The sequence below is a fragment of the Pipistrellus kuhlii genome, unplaced genomic scaffold, assembly GCF_014108245.1.
Source record: "Pipistrellus kuhlii isolate mPipKuh1 unplaced genomic scaffold, mPipKuh1.p scaffold_m20_p_8, whole genome shotgun sequence".
In the NCBI taxonomy this organism is placed as follows: domain Eukaryota; kingdom Metazoa; phylum Chordata; class Mammalia; order Chiroptera; family Vespertilionidae; genus Pipistrellus; species Pipistrellus kuhlii.
Genome location: NW_023425584.1, coordinates 69,153,821 through 69,170,986, shown reverse-complemented (window position 1 = coordinate 69,170,986; position 17,166 = coordinate 69,153,821). Strand labels below are relative to the sequence as shown.

General features: G+C 50.6%; 1 protein-coding gene across 1 annotated transcript; it reads left to right on the top strand.

Annotated features, from left to right (window-relative positions):
• Positions 1-3,273: 3,273 nt before the first annotated feature.
• THEG (theg spermatid protein) lies at positions 3,274-16,683 on the top strand. Its single transcript, XM_036423616.1, has 8 exons — positions 3,274-3,572; positions 4,650-4,769; positions 4,995-5,066; positions 5,434-5,495; positions 6,391-6,460; positions 12,450-12,585; positions 14,038-14,197; positions 16,365-16,683. Exons 1-8 carry the CDS (start codon positions 3,274-3,276, stop codon positions 16,601-16,603), a joined length of 1,158 nt encoding a protein of 385 aa, XP_036279509.1. The 3' UTR covers positions 16,604-16,683.
• The last annotated feature ends 483 nt before the right edge of the window (positions 16,684-17,166 follow it).

The following is a 17,166-nucleotide window of genomic DNA, read 5'->3' as shown; positions in this document are numbered from 1 at the left end:
GGCCTTAACCCCCGTGCGTGTTCTCACCCAGGGACGCTGGGCGACGGCGGGGACATCAGTGGTTGTCAGGCCTGGGGGTGCTCTTGGCATCTGGTGGGTGGGGCCAGGGGCCTGCCCCCCCTTCCATAGCGCCCAGGGTGGCCTCCCACAGAGCACTACCCAACCTCAGCAACGCCTCTGTGGAGGAACCCTGCTACACACTGAAGGACATGCAGCAGAGGGAGCCCCCACCCCCCGCCCCACCCTCCCTCCAGGGCTCTCCCAAGAAGCAAGGCACCATCCAGCCGTCTCAGACCCCACAGGCCTTACTGGGCCCTTCTGTGCCTTCACCACCTGAGTGGGGGTGGGTGACCGTCCGGGGCCCTCTCCCAGGACCCCCATGTGGACTCCCTCCCACCTCATTTTCCCCTTGCATTTTGGGAGGACGAATTCAGTCTCGGGCGGAGAGCAGGGAGGGAAGCTTTACACCAGGCTCCCACTCCTTGCATCTCCATAGGAACTGGACTGCGCTGGGAACTCAGCCGCGGAGGGTTTGGCACTGAGCCCTTGTTTCTGCCTCCGCTGGACCCTCCCTGCCCCAGAGGCAAGCAGGGCACTGGATCCCTCAGCTTCTGCCACACACACACACACACACACACACACACACACACACACACGCACACTCACACGCACACAAATGTCCTTTGGTTCAGGGCCTTTCCCATCGTTACTGAATTTTGCAAATGTTGAGATTTGCAAACGCTGGGAGCCCCGGGCGCCAGAGGCAAGCTAATGCTCCGCGCTGTGCAATCTTGGGCAGTGACTTGGCCTTTCTGGGTAACCTAGGAATGACGGTACTGAAATCCACTCGGAGGATGCTTTCCCCCCCCCTCCCCCTCCGCTCCAAGGAGCCGGTGTCAGACGGGCAGAAAGACCCACAAACCCTTGGGCGGAGCGCCCTCTGTTGGTCGTACTGCGGTACTGCGGTTCCTCCCCGGCGCCGGAGGAAGATCCAATTTCAGGCGGTTCTTAAAACTCCGCAGGGGGCGCGCCTGTTCTGGGTGTGAGGTGTCCCGGCAGAGGCTAGACAGGCACCGTTCCCACCCAATTTGAGCCCACATGCTCGAATGGGGTAAAAAGACAGTTACAAATGCAATATAAAGTAAGATAATGATCAATGCTGTAAGACCCCCCCCCCCCCCCCCCCAAGATTTAGGTGAGAAAACACCCTACGTTAGGGATCGGTTTTTGGAGGAGGCGATGTGCTAGGTGAGTTTGGGGGCACTCAGCCACATGAAAATGGAGGGATGGGCTCACTGCACGGTGATGAGAGATGAGGCTGCTGGGCGTGTGAGGTGTGAACAGGCCAACAGGACGGGGTGGGGGGGGGGCAGAGTAGCAGGTGGCAGGTGTTCTCCCTCCCGAGGTGGGAACCTGTCAGGGACCCTGCAGGGCTATTGGGCTGCCTTGACAAATCACTCAGGATGGGACTGCAGCGTAGCGACAGCCCTGGGTTAGTGGCTTAGCGTCATGAAGATGCTCTGCTTTCCACAATCCTGCATCCAGGGAACACTCAGTCCGTGTAGTGTCTGTTGAGGCTGGGACATGGGAGGTGGCCTCTTCCCTCACTGCCTGGGAGGCCTCCCCCCTCCCCCCTCCCCCCCCCAACACACACAGAAATCTCCAAGGTTGCCAAGTTCATAACCTCAGCAAAGACCCATCCTCAGCTCACAATCCTCAAACTAGCAGGTGTCATGGTCACAAGAGAGCTGTCTGAGCTCTAGACATCACAGGCAGTCTCAAGAGCAACCAAGGAGCCGAAACCGGTTTGGCTCAGTGGATAGAGCGTCGGCCTGCAGACTGAAAGGTCCCAGGTTCAATTCCGGTCAAGGGCATGTACCTTGGTTGCGGGCACATTCCCAGTAGTGGGTGTGCAAGAGGCAGGTGATCGATGTTTCTAACTCTCTATACCTCTCTCTTCCTCTCTGTAAAAACGCAATTATATATATATATATATATATATATATATATATATATATATGAGTAACCAAGGAGGAGGGACAAGGGATTTGTTTCTTTGTGTTTCTTTTCATTCCAGAGGAAGCCATCTCTAGAAGCCCCTTGCAGGTTCCCCTCAGGCCTCATTCCTAAGTCAATCCTGGGGGAGCTGTGACCGCCAGTATTGGCCCCCTCCATCTGAGCACAAATGACGTCTTTTACTAAGAAGAAATGTAGGCGTGGCCAGTGCGGCTCAGTTGGTTGAGCAGCATCCATGCACCAAACGATCCACAGAGTGGATTCCTGGGCAGGGCACCTTCCCTGGTTGTGGGCTCAATCCCCAGGAGAGGCCCAGTCAATGTCTCTCTCTCACTCTCTCTTTCTCTCTCCCCCTCCCTCTTTCTTCCTCTCTCTAGAATCAATACAAACATATTTTAAAAAATATATTTTATTGATTTTTTACAGAGAGGAAGGGAGAGGGATAGAGAGTTAGAAACATCGATGAGAGAGAAACATCGATCAGCTGACTCCTGCACCCTCCCCCACCCCCACTGGGGATGTGCCCGCAACCAAGGTACATGCCCTTGACCGGAATCGAACCTGGGACCTTTCAGTCCGCAGACCGACGCTCTATCCACTGAGCCAAACCGGTTTTGGCATATTTTTGTTTTTTAAAAAAGAGAAGAAATAGAGGATGGAGTCGGGTCTGCTCCAGCAGTGAGCCGAGCTCCCAATTTAACTGTTCATTCAACAGCCCTTTCGGGGATCCCTCTGTGGGCGGTGCCATTCTAGGTACCAGGATGTGCAGAATGGGACACTCTCAAGCCCTCGTCTGAAGAGTAGGAAATAAGTAAGTCAACAATGTCCTTTTAGGTGATGACAAATGCCTCGGAGAAATAAAACAAAATGTTGGGATGCAGCAGGACCAGGATGGGGGCCGCCTTCCTGAGTAGGGGCTGGCCTGGGACTCGTGTGGGCAGAAGATTGCAGGCAGAGGGACCAGCAAGTGCAAAGGCCCTGAAGCAGGGACGCCCCTGGCACATGCACGGAGAAGGGAGGCAGAGTGACAGGCGAGGACAGACGAGGGGCTGAGGTGGGAGCAGCGAGGGGGCCCCACATAGGACCGTGTGGAGGGGCAGCGGGAGGAGCTCCCGCAGTACGCAGTGACGAGCAGCACCCGTGGAGTGGAATGTGGATGCTGAGAACGCGGGCAGGCCATTCTCCTGTTGCCGGGTGACCAGAGACACATTGGGTGTGTTGGGAGTAAGGCTGAAGGGCAGGCGGAGGGTCCCGTTCATGGGGGACCATCGGCAAAATGTGCTCAGCCTTTGCCATACCTCGGAGACGGACGACATCTCGGAAAGGGGACAGGACGATGACCCTCTGGGCTTCCAGAACCCTGTGTATGAGAGCCGACTGTCCAAGTACCAAGACCTAGATGATGGGGAACTGGGGTTCGAAGACCAAGAAGAGGAAATCCCCCCCGAGGAGGTGAATGAGGAAGAAATTACAGGTGCCCAGGCGCCAGGAAAGGCCCTCACAGCGTTGGAGAGGGCCCGGGGGAAAGAGGAAGAGGAGGGTGTGACGGAGATGAGGTGGGTATGGGGAGTGGCGCCTACACAGGCTGGGGTGGGGCCCAGGCCCTGGGGAGAGAGCGGTGTCCCCAGGCCCACCCCGTGTCCCTGTGGCCTCTGTGTCATTGCTGTGAGTGTGGGTCCCCCCCTCCCCCCTGCCCCGAGCCCATGCAGTCCTTCTAGGGTGAGGGTATCAGACAGGGCGGGCAATACCCTCACTGGCCTCTGAGGTGAAGTCAGCAAACACCACCTCAGTCAGGTAGCAGGTGAGTGACAGCAGAAAACCCTACAAAAGCTCCAATGTTGGAGTCAGACAGAGTTTCGATGCCAGAGTTGAGAGGTCAAGAGAGCTGGCCCTCCCTTGAGAAAGAAACGGGGATAATCCTGGCTCAGAAGCTGCCACCATCCCAACCCCGACAAACTGCCAGAGAAGTTGAAGATGGCTGGGAGCTGAGACCTGGGGAAGCAAGCATTGGTGGGGCTGATTTTTGGCCATTGATGGCATCCTGGAAAGAGCCAGGTGTCCCCTCCCCTGTGGACTCAGTGTGTGCATCCCTCCCTCCCTCCACTGGGCCACGTTCCGGGCTCTTCCGGACTGTGGCTGTCTAGGCAGGAAGGAGGCAGCGCCCCCCCCCCCCCCCCACTCCATCGGCTGCCCTTTCTGTGGGCGTCATCCCCCACAGTGGACATTTCTGACACGTTGGGCAGTGCTGTGGGGGGGAGGGTGCAGGCAGGGACAGGGCCCCGGGAGGACGTCTGAGCCCAAGGCCACGGGAAGGGAGAGAAGGCCCCGTTCCGCCCGTAGTCTGGGGGCTGCCCGGGGCCTCTCTGTGGCTCCGTCCCGCTGGGGGCCTGGCTACGCAGGAGATGAGACAACGTCTTACGTAATAACTGCGGCCGTCCTGTGAGGCGGGGGCGGGTCTCTGCTCCACTTCGCAGGGAAGGGAACGAGGCCACCTGGCCGGGGTCACACATCCGGCTGCCGCTGGAGGGAAGGTGGCAGTCCACATCTTTGGATGCCAGGATTTCCCCCAGAGAGGCAGGGGCGGGGGGCTGGGGAGCCAGAAACTCCGGCCTCACCATCCGACTCTCCCGAAGCCGGCTGTCCATCACCCAGAGGTCCCCCAGCCTCTCCGTGGGAAGAGGGAAGAAGAAGAAGAGGAGGAGGCTTCTCGAGCTGGCAAAACCCAAGGCCAACTGGAAAAGCTCGAGAGACAAGTGAGCGGCGCAGGTGGTCTTGCTGGAGGCAGGGAGGGGGGTCTGCGAGGAGGAGGGGGTCTCATCGGCGTGGTGAACGAGGGGTGAAAGGTCAGGGTGCTCACCACTGGGGCTGGGGGCGGCGTGGTGGCCTGCCGTGGCCTCTGGGTGCTGGCCCAGGAGAGTGAGGCGCTTGAGCACGTGGGAGCTGCAGAGCGAGGCAGGGGCTGGGCTGTCTCATCGCAGGATGGGGTGCCGCTGTAAGGGCTTTGTCTGGATCTCCCCATGCATGAGGAACTTGCAGTTCTGTATCTACTGGTAAGTCCCAGGGTGTCTCCTCTCTCCATCTCCTGCCCGTGTTGGGGGGAACAGCCAGGACCCAGGCCCCTCTCCCCCAGCTCTCCACTTCTCTGAACACCAGCCTTGCTCACAGGAGTCCACACTGCCCCTGCCCCGTGCCGCTAAGATTTTTCTCCCCCCTCTCTCTGGTGCCTCCGCAGTCTCTCCTTCCTTCCCGCTGGTCACGCCACCAGGCCTTCCCCCAGCCATCCCGCCTCTGCCTCGCTGTCTCCCCGTCTGCACGTGTGTCTGTGTCTATGGGGAGCCTTGAGTTTTGTTTCAGAGCAGGGCTTAGGAAGCCTCTGCCCCGGCTTCCCTCACCCTGAGCCACGACGGTGCATTCCAGGCCATCGGTGTACTGGACAGAGAGGTTTATGGAAGACACCACCCTCACCGTCACCGTGCCTGGTAGGTTGAGCCCACCCACCACCTCCATCCACTTGTCCGTTAGTGGCCACCTGGCTCAGGGGTTGGCCAGAGGTGGCCCCTGTCCCAGCCATGGCTCTCAGCCACGCTGACGGACATGCTGCTCCTGGCCTCCTGGGGCTGGGTTGCCCCCGTTTCACCCCAACCTGTGCCCTGTTCAGAGTGGGGAGACCTTGGGGACCAGCCTAGCCCTAAGGCCCCTGGGACTCCCTTTGGCTCCTCCCCTCTCCTCCATATATCTCCCAGGAGCACCTGTCCTCCACCGGGCTCCAGAGGCTCACCTCTGGATGCCATAGCTCACGAGGCCAGAGCCAGATGGAAGCTGGTCCTGGGGGTGAGGGGTGGGGGGCAAACCCCAGTTTGCACCGTAGCCAAAGTGGGGCTTAGTATTCACTTTACAAAAAAAGGCTTTCCTCTCCCCCCTCACAATGGTTTCTGTCCTCTTTGAGAGCAATGGGTCCCTTCAAATAAAACATGTCAAGTAAGCTCCTTATTGGGGAGAAGCAAAGGGCAGGCTCTCTCTTGGGGTTTAGAATCTCCCTCACAGTGAACACCGAGCCCCCTGGAAACCCTAGGCCTGTGCAAACTTCAGACCAAAACCCGCTTTCCAAATCCACTTTTCAAACAAGAGCCCGTGGAGGAACTGAGCCAGCCCTGACCCTCCCATCTTGCATGTGGGAGGAAGAGACTTCAGGCTTCTGAGCCTCTTGTCCCTGGAAGGGGGCCAGCAGAAGTCTGTAATCCTGGCTGGACTGTCGGGGCCCATAGTTCCTCACATGTGGCCTCTTGCTCTGACTCACGGAGAGCTGAATTCAGTAGGAAGAAAACCCCAGCGGGTGGGCAGGTCTCAAGCTGGGGCTGTTTCCCATTTGTGCAGCAGTGTCCCCCCGAATGGAGGAACTTGCTCGACCCAAAAAGTTCCACATGGAGAATTACAACTGCAATAGGTAAGGACAAAAGGGTTGGGTAGGCACTCTGAGGGCAGAGTTTGGCAGGAAACCTTTCTCTTCTCTTGACAGGCTGTAGAACGGGCGGGGTGGGGGGGGGGCAGGGAGGAGGGAAGGATTCAGGTTCTAGGCTAGATAACCCAAGTCTCAACTGGATGGCTGCAGGCAGGCCCATGACCCTTGGGATCTCAGTTCTCCACCTGCAGAGCAGGTGGCAGTAGAGATCACACACAAAAGCTACTCAGCACCTGGCCCGTAGTAAGTGCTCAGCAATGCTACCTACCACCACCATGGATTTTGTTGGCTCTGGAAAGCTAGCAATTGTAAGGCATTTTTATTTTATATACAACTAATGACCCAATTCCTTGCTATCACTGAGAACTTTTATGCTTGTCAAAGAGTTATTTAGACACAAATTTTAATTACCTATATTAATGCATTCACAAAAAGGAAAATACAATGGAACTAAATTAACTGAAGGGTGTTCGAATGTTTGAATCCCTTTTTATAAATCATTTTTTTATTTTTCAATTACCCTTGGCACACATTATTGTATTAGTTTCAGGTGTACACCCCAGTGATTGGACACTACATAACTAGGTGTTCATCCTGATAAGTCTTGTACCTATTTGACACCAGACATAATTAGTAGAATACCAGAAGCCTGATGCACAAAGATTCATGCCAGAACGGGCCTTCCTTTCCCTGGCTGCCGGCACCGCCTTCTCTCTGGTCGGAGCCACCTTTCCGCCTTCCTTCGCTGCTCAGAGGCCTGACCCTGGCCGCTCAGCACCCACATTTGCAAATTAACCTTCAGTCTTTGTTGGGTTAATTTGCATGCTCACTCCTGACTGACTGGTGGACTTTGGGAAGGTACAATTAGCACGTTACTCTTTTATTATGTCAATTATTGACTATATTCTCTATGATGTATTTTACATCTCCATGACTAATTTGTAACAGCCAATTTGTACTTCTTTTTAAAAAAATATATATTTTATTGATTTTTTTACAGAGAGGAAGGGAGAGGGATAGAGAGTTAGAAACATCGATGAGAGAGAGACATCGATCAGCTGCCTCCTACACACCCCCTAATGGGGATGTGCCCGCAACCAAGGTACATGCCCTTGACCGGAATCAAATCTGGGACTTTTCAGTCTGCAGGCCGACACTCTATCCACTGAACCAAATTGATTTCGGCCAATTTGTACTTCTTAATCCCTTCACCATTTTCACCCATTCCCCAATCCCCTCCCATCTAGCAACCATCAAAATGTTCTCTGTATCTATAAGTCTGATTCTGTTCTGCTTGTTTTTGTTGTTGTTTGTTTGTTTATTTATTTATTTATTTATTTATTTTAGAATCAATTGTTGGTAGATATATATTTATTGCCATTTCATTGTTCATGTTTTTTTTTTTATCATTTCTTTTTTTCTTTTTCTTAAAGAAGAACTTTAACATTTCATATAATACTGGTTTGGTGATGAACTCTTAACTTTTTCTTGTCTGGGAAGCTCTTTATCTGTCCTTCAATTCTAAATGACAACTTTGCTGGGTAGAATAATCTTGGTTGTAGGTCCTTGTTTTTCATCAGTTTGAATATTTCTTGCTGATCCCTTCTGACCTGCAAAGTTTCTGTTAAGAAATTGTTGAATTTTGTAGGAGCTCCCTTTAGATAATCAACTGCTGCTTTTAAGATTCTCTCTGTTTTTAAACTTTTGCATTTTAATTATGATGGGTCCTGGTGTGGGCCTGTTTGGGCTTACCTTGTTTGGACTCTCTGTGCTTCCTGGACTTATATGTCTATTTTCTTCAGCAGGTTAGGGAAGTTTTCTGTCATTTTTTTCAAATAGGTTTTCAATTTCTTGCTTCCTCTTTTCTGATACAAATGTTGGTACATTTGAAGTTATCCCAGAGGTTCCTGACACTCTCCTCGTTTTTTGTTTTTTGTTTTTGTTTTGAAAAAAATTTTTTTCTTTTTGCTGTTCTGATTTGGTGTTTTGCTTCCTTATATTTCAAATTACTGATTTGATTCTCAGCTTCATCTACTCTACTATTTTTAAAAAATATATATCTTATTTATTTTTTAAGAGAGAGGGATAGAGAGTTAGAAACATCGATGAGAGAGAAACATTGTTCAGCTGCCTCTTGTACACCCCCGACTGGGGATGTGCCCGCAACCAAGGTACATGCCCTTGACCGGAATCGAACCTGGAACTTCCAGTCCGCAGGCCGACGCTCTATCCACTGAGCCAAACCGGTTTTGGCAATCTACTCTACTATTGATTCCCTGTAAATTATTCTTCATTTCAGTTAGTGTATGCTTCATTTCTGACTGGTCCTTTTTTTTTTTTTTTTTTATGCTGTTGAAGCTCTCATTAAGTTCATTGAACATCCTTATAACCAGGGTTTTGAAATCAGCATCTATAGATTGCTTGCCTCTATTTTGTTTTGTTCTTTTATTAGAATTTTATTCTATTCTCTCATTTGGAACATGTTTCTTTGTCTCCTCATTCTGGCCGCCTCCCTGTGTTTGTTTCTATGTATTAGGTAGAGCTGCTATGTCTCCTTGGCTTGGTACAGTGCCCTAATGTAGTAGGTGTTCTGTATGATCCAGTGGCACAGTCTTCATGATCACCCAGGCTGAGTTGTGTCTCCCCCTCAATGTGAGCTGTTTTCACCCTCCTGTTGTAGTTGAGCCTTGACTGCTGTTGGCATGTCAATGGGAAGGATTTAACCTCAGGCTGATCAGCTGCAAGGACTGGCTGTGACCAAAGACCTTTGACCACCCATGGAGGATGAGCTGTGCAGGGGCCCACTCCACAGAGCAGGACTTAATTCAGCAGAGCACTGATGCCCACTCAGTCCACCACCTGAGTGTGCCACTTGTGGAAGTGGTTGGGTGATGATGCTTTGATGTGGTCTGAAACTATCCACTTGGTGTGTTGGATCTGGGACCTCCTGAAAGTGCAGGCTAAGGTCAGCCACCACCTGTGTTCTGCCTGGGGCCACCCTGCATGAACTATAAAGCGATCTGGCCAAAACCGGTTTGGCTCAGTGGATAGAGCATCGGCCTGCAGACTGAAAGGCCCCAGGTTCGATTCCGGTCAAGGGCATGTACTTTGGTTGAGAACACATCCCCAATAGGGGGTGTGCAAGAGGCAGCTGATCAATGTTTCTCTCTCATCGATGTTTCTTTTTTTTTTTTTTTTTTTTTTAATATATTGATTTTTTTTACAGAGAGGAGGAGAGAGGGATAGAGAGCTAGAAATGTTGATGAGAGAGAAACATCAACCAGCTGCCTCTTGCACACCCCCTACCAGGCATGTGCCCGCAATCAAGGTACATGCCCTTGACCGGAATTGAACCTGGGACCTTTCAGTCTGCAGACCGACGCTCTACCATTGAGCCAAACCGGTTTCGGCTCTCATCGATGTTTCTAACTCTCGATCTTTCTCTCTTCCTCTCTGTAAAAAAAAATAAATAAATAAATAAAAAAAATAAAAATAAAAATAAAAATAAAGCTATCTGAAGATGGCTGCTACTTGTGAGGGGCTTGGAGGTGGCCAGGTGAGAAAAAGCTTTGAACCAAGGCCGGCTGTTGCTAGTGCCAGGTCTGAGCCACTTAACAAAAGGTATGGGTTTGTTGAGGCCAAATGCCGCTTTTTTGAGATATTTTAGGAAAATGTGAAGCATGAGCCCAGACAGAACATACATATGGAAAAGCCACTGGAAACAGCTTAGTTGGGCTCGAAAGTTGGGTGGGCAAGACCTCAGGGCATCACGTGAGTGAGACAACACAGAGGGAGGTTGATGGTCTCAGGGATGGTACCTGCATACTGGCTCTGTGCGGGGAGAGCTCATCAAAGGAACATGGTCTCTGCCAGCACATCTGTCTCGGAAAAATCAGCCACTGCAGCTCTTGTGCTGATGCTGGACAATTTAGTTTCTTCCTGTATGTCTCTGGTGCCTTTCAAGCTGCTGTCCCAGTGCTGGAGCTCTGAGGGAGTGAGCCCAATTAAGTCTGTATGTGACTTACAGACTTGTTTTTAAAATTTTCATCTGAGGATATGTTTCCACTGATTTTGGAGAGAGAGGAAGGGAGAGAGAAACATCAGTGTGAGAGAGAAACATTGATTGATTGCCTACTATATGAACCCTAACCAGGGATCCAATCAGCAACCTGGTATGAGACCCAAATGGGAATTGAACCACAACTTTTTTGTGTAAGGGACAATGCTTCAACCAATTGAGTCACACCAGCCAGGCCATATGTGGGCCCTTTAAGGGAACTGCCTGGGACTCAAGCAGCCCTCTGTAATCCTTAGTCTCAATCCCCATTGGTTTTTTACATCCAGAAGTTATAGGGAATTCTCTTCTTGGCACTGGAACCCCGGGCTGAGGGACCTGGTGTGGGGCTGGGACTTCTTGCTCCTCAGGGGAGACCTCTGCAGCCAAGATATCCCTCCCAATTTTTTTGTTAATTCTCACCTGAGGATATTTTCCCATTGATTTTTAGAGAGAGTAGAGGGGAGTGAGAGAGACACAGAGAGAGAAACATCCATGTGTGAGAGACACATCAATTGGTTGCCTCCTGCATGTGCCTTGACCAGGGTCAGGGACCAAGTCTGCAACTGATGTATGTGCCCTTGACTGGAATCGAACTTGGGGCCCCCCACGCCAGGGGCCAACACTCTATACACTGAGACAAACCAGCTAGGGCTCCCTCCCAGTTTTTATCTGCCACATGTGGGTGTGTGACCAGCCTGTTTTGTGTGTCCACCCCTCCTACCAGTCTCTATGTGTCTGCTTCTTAAATTCCCTAGCTGTAGGACTTCCATTCAACCAGATTTCAGGTGGTTCTGAATGATGCTGTCTGCAGTTTAGTTGTAATTTTGCTGTGGTTGTAGGAGGAGGCCAGAATTGCATTTGCCTATGCTCCCATCTTGACAGGAAGTCTGAATCATTTTTTTTTGATTCAGAGATGTTGACATGTTCCACACTCTGTTTTTAAGCCTGTTTTGTGAAAATAACTTTTTTATTTTTATGCTGAATGATAATATAATCTGAAGATAATTTAAACTGCAATTAGACAACATCTGTAGAACCAAGAGCACATGTAGCTCGACTTAGGTTACTTCACTGAGAACAGCTACACCCACACACCAGTGAGGATAACTGGTGGGAGCTCCTGACGTCCGGCTGGCAACGTTTACAAGCTGCACCTCGACCTCAGAGATGGGAAAATATAAAACGTCTGCCTCAGATCAATGAAACATGGTTTTATTTCTAGAGCAGAGGTATAGCTGAGGCCTGGTTTTAGGAGGTGTGGGCTCAGCAAACCCAGTGGAAATTCACTTTTCCAGCTTTCTGTGACAACGGCTGGACACACACAGAAGGCCCTGGGGTGGGGGAATGACCTCAGGACAGCATATCTCCAGCCTTGAGAATACATAGGGGCTCCTGTTAGGGATTCTTTTTTTTTTTTTTAATTTAATATATTTTATTGATTTTTACACAGAGAGGAATTGAGAGGGATAGAGAGTTAGAAACGTCGATGAGAGAGATACATCGACCAGCTGCCTCTTGCACACCCCCCACCAGGGATGTGCCCGCAACCAAGGTACATGCCCTTGACCGGAATCGAACCTGGGACCTTTCAGTCCGCAGGCCGACGCTCTATCCATTGAGCCAAACCAGTTTCGGCCTGTTAGGGATTCTTTTATGAATGCCTTCTTGGAGATGTTTTCCAGACCCTTCACTTTCCCTCTTATCCCCGGGGAAGAGAAGAGATGAGAAAGAGATCACACGCACGTGCGCGCGCACACACACACACACACACACACACACCCCACTTTGGCTGAGCTAGTGTCTCAAATGTTGATGTCCCCTAGGGCTCCCCTGTGTGTGTGTGTGTGTGTGTGTGTGTGTCTGTGTGTGTGTGTGTGTCTGTGTGTGTGTGTATGTCTGTGTGTGTGTGTGTGTAAGAATGTGTCGGGTTTTGCTTTTCCCACATAGAATGCCCGTTTCTCCATGCACCTTGGAATACCAACTCTCTAATCGCCTGAGGCAACTGGCTGCCCCGAAGGTCCGGAATAACATTTGGAGCATAGACATGTCTGAGGTAGGTGACTGGTTCTCCTGAGAACCCCACCTCAATGGGAGGGGCACTGCCTGCCCTCAGTGGGCTAGGATCAGGGACCTAGACAGACATATTATGCTTTCCCCCTAATATGTGTGACTTTGGCCAGCTGTCTTATTTTCATCAATCTATATACTTTATTACATACACAGAGCCTTAAGCCATAATCATCGTGTTTTTAATATAAAATACTAGAGGCCCGGTGCACAAAATTCGTGTGCTGGGGTGGGGGACGGCAGAAGTGGGGCGGGTCCCTCAGCCTGGCCTGTGCCCTCTCGAAGATTGGGAGGATCAGTGGGGCATACTTAGTGCTGCCGGGAGGAGGGAGAGGCTCCCACCACCACCATTGCACTCGCCAGCCATGAGCCCAGCTTCTGGCTGAGTGGCGCTCCCTGCTGTGGAGCACACTGACCACTAGGAGGCAGCTCCTACATTGAGTGTCTGCCCCTGGTGGTCATGTGCATCAGAGTGACCATCTTTCCACCATTCAGTCGATTTGCATATTAGCCTTTTATTATATAGCATGGCATCTTACTTCTTGCTTTTCCCCTAATATATTTTCTAGAGCACATCATTCTGATTTATATAGAAGCAACATTTTAACTGTTTGGTCATGTCCTATCCTATGAATATACCATAGCTAGTTTATTCAGTCCCCTATCATTTGACAACTAGGTTGTTTCTGCTGCAGTGAATACCGCTGCACTCAAATCCTTGTACCCCCACTAGATGTTTCTCTATATGGTGGTTGTCAAGCGTGCACATGCTCAGCTTTGCCGGAGATGGACAAACGGTTCTTCAAAGTGCTTGTACTAATTTACTCTCCCACCATCAATGCATGAGGATATCTCTCTTCCCACATTCTATTTTTAAAATTTGATTTCAGAGAGAAAGGGTGAGGGAGAGAGAGATAGAAACATCAATGAGAGAGAATCACTGATGGGCTGCCTCCTGCATTCCCCCACACTGGAGATCAAGCCTGCAACCTGGCATGTGCTGACCGGGAATCAAACCGTGAACTCCTGATTCATAGGTTGACACTCAGACACCAACCCATGCCAGCTGACATTTTGCCAGGGCTTGACAGTGTCCACATTTTCATTTTTGTCTCATTTGTTTGCATTCAGTGATACTCTGTTGTTTTAATTTACATTTCCCTGGTCAGCAGAGAGCATTATTGACCATTTAGGTTTACTGTCCTATATGAGTAGCCTAGTTCCCTATGGATTCTTTTGGGTTATTGACTTAGAGGAGCTCTTTACATATGATAGCTACCGAGCCTTTTGCTGAACACATTGCAAACTAACTTATTTCCAGCCACTCGTCTGTCTCTTTGCACTGCTTACGGCTTGTTTGTTTGTGTTTGTTTTTTATCCAGGGGCCTCTGAGGCATGATGGGCTGTTTCACTCTTTCCCCTCTCATTCTGTTTCCAGGTATCCAAGGTGTCCAAGGCAGCCATGACGGCCATCCCCAGTGCAAGGGTCGTGCAGTTGGCAAAGCCCAGGCCTCCGGCCACACTTTTGGAAGAGTGGGACCCTGTGCCAAAACCTAAGCCACATGCATTAGACTATAACCGGCTCATTCACTTGGCCAGTAAGTAGGTCCTTGCGTCCGTCCCCAGTGAACATAGGCAGGGGCAGGGAACCGTCAGAAGATTTGGACTTTAGGCCAGCTTCTGCCAGATTTGTGCTTCCCTCTTCATCTGCTCCCTTAGCTGGAAACCAGTTGTTGGATTCCTGTGGATAAGTTGCACTGTGCAGGCTCCCAGGGGAAGAGAGGCAACCGTTAGAGGAGGCCATGGGCCTGAAGCTGAGTGCTGTCTGAATGGGTCTCTAGCAGGACACATGGTGCAGAAGAGAAAGTTGGCGAGACAGGGCCAGGAATGAGGGAGCCAAGCTGAGGCGATGGGCAGCATTGTGTTTTAAGCTTTACCTGAGGACATGCTGGATTGAGAGAGAGAGAGAGAGAGAGAGAGAGAGAGAGAGAGAGAGAGAGAGAGAGAGAGAGAGGGAAAGATTAGGGAGAAACATAATTTGGTTGTCTCCAGTAAGAGCCCCGACTGGGGATTGAACCTGCAACTTAAGTGCATGCCCTGCCCAGGAATCAAACCAACAACTCTTCGGTGCATGGGATGGCACTCAACCAACTGAGCCACCCTGGCCAGGCAGGAAGGGCAGCTTTGAAGTGGTGTTGGCCTGATTCTCTTCTGTCCTTTAAAATAAACAAGATACCCAGTCCCACCATGACAACAGTAATGTGTACTAGCTGTAGAGAATTGGAAAAATGCAGGACAGCCTAACGGAGAAAGGAACCCACCCAAACATAATGCCGTTCTGTGTGCTTCCTTCTGAGTGTAACATGGAGTTACTTGCAGAGCCACAAATGCATGCTGTTGAGTGTGTGCCCGTGAACGTGCACTCTACAAGTGCTCTCCTGCCAGTCCCCTCCCGTCACACACTACGTCCAATGCACTGACAACTCCTGCGGGCTTGGTCTTCTGAGCACATCAAGAACTCGCCCACAGCTCCCCCTGCCCTCCACATGGCCCCCTAAGGTGTCTCTGGACCAGAGCAGTCGCCTCCACCCTTATTCTTGATGCCACCCTTGCCCATTTCCCATGTGGCAGCCACAGAGGTCTTGCTAAATTTAAGCTGGATTCCACCCTTCTCTGCTCATGGCCCTCCCAGGGCTCCTGTTTCACTCTGTGTGGCCCACAGGCCCTTGCCCACCCCATCTATGTGGTTCCTCTCCCGCTGCCTAGAACTCTGACCACAGATACCTGCCTGGCTCACTCCTCTGCCTCCCATGGGGCGGAGCTCCAATATGGCCTCTAGGTGAGACTGCTCTGAGCGCTCTGCTTACCCCAGGAGCTATGCCCACATATGCACTGATTCATCAGACCATTTTGTTTCTCTCTCACATACACCTGGACTATAAATATATACATGTTTGTACATACACATTCATCTATATATTGATCCATATTTCAGATGTACCTGTAAATACACATCCGTGTGTGTGTGTGTGTGTGTGTGTGTGTGTGTATGTGTATAAGAATGTGTCAGGTTTTGCTTTTTGGTCTGCGGACTGAAGGGTCCTGGGTTCTATTCCAGTCAAGGGTATGTACCTTGGTTGTAGGCACATCCCCAGTAGGGGGTGTGCAAGAGGTGGCTGATCGATGATTCTCTCTCATTGATGTTTCTAACTCTCTATCCCTCTCTCTTCCTCTCTGTAAAAAAAAAAAAAAAATCAATAAAATATATTTTAAAAAAATAAAGTAATTCATTATATATATCCATAAAAAAGAAAGTGTACCTTTCAATGCTTTTTAGTACACTCAGAGTTGTGTACTCATCACCCCAATACATTTTAGAACATTTTCATCACCCCAAAGAGAAACCCCCTATTAGCAGTCACTTTCCACCCATCCCCAGCCCCTGGCACCCACTAACCCACTTCCTGTCTTTATGGATGTGCCTGTTCTGGGCATTTCACATTGATGGAATCACACACTGTATGGCCTTTTGTGTCTGGCTTCTCTCACCGACCATCATGTATGCAAGGTCCATCCAGGTTGTAGGGAGTTGCCAGTGCTTCACTTCTTTTCATGGCTGAGTGATATTCCAGTGCGTGGATGGGACATGTTGTGCTTTTCCATTCCTTCATCACTGGAGAGGCCATTGAACTTGGGAGCTTTGACCTTGCAGGTTGCTCTTCCTGTGGGAGTGCCTCATGTTGTCACTCTCTCCTATTCTTCTAGTGCCCAAGGCCCTGTCAGACCAGTGTGTCCTTGACCGAGATCCACGCTGGGAAGTGCTGGACGTCACCAAGAAGGCAGTGGCCAGTCCCCGGACCCGCTTTCTGGCCAAGCCCAAAGTGCGAAAGGAGCTCAATGAGGGCTATGACCCCTACTACATTTCCCGGGCTTCCCTGGTGGCTCGGGCATCCCCTCGCCTGTATGAGCTCGCCACCCCCAAAAGCATCACTAAAAAAGTGTGACCGATCCAGGCCATGCCTCTGAGGCCTCATTCCCAGTAAACACCCAAGTGCTAAACACCTTGTATGTGTGGCTGGCTCTGAGAATTTTGGCCTGGAGGGGGTGGGGGACAAGCTGGAAGGCCAAAAGGATGAGAAGAGGAAAATAATAATATTTATGTTCACATTACCTGTGATTTGTACAGTCCTTTATTTCCAAAATCACTCCCTCCCCGCCCCCCGCTGTCTTGAGTTTCTCAGATGTCACACATCAGCTTCCCACAACTGCACAACTTCCCCCTGAGTCTGTGTTCAGACTTGCTTATCCAACTACCATCCTGGGGTGTCCACAAGCACCTCAGACTCAGCCTGAACTCCATAATAAACTCAGCCTGCGCCCCCTCGTCTTCTCCCCAGGCTGGTTGAAGAGGAGCATCTTGTCACCATGAGTCCAGCAGTATTCTGCTGGCAAAAGCTGGGAAGCGAATGGGGATTCTTTTTTTCTCTTTTTTTTTTAAAAATATATTTTATTAATTTTTAAAAGAGACGAAGAGAGAGAGGGATAGAGAGAAACATCGATCAGCTGC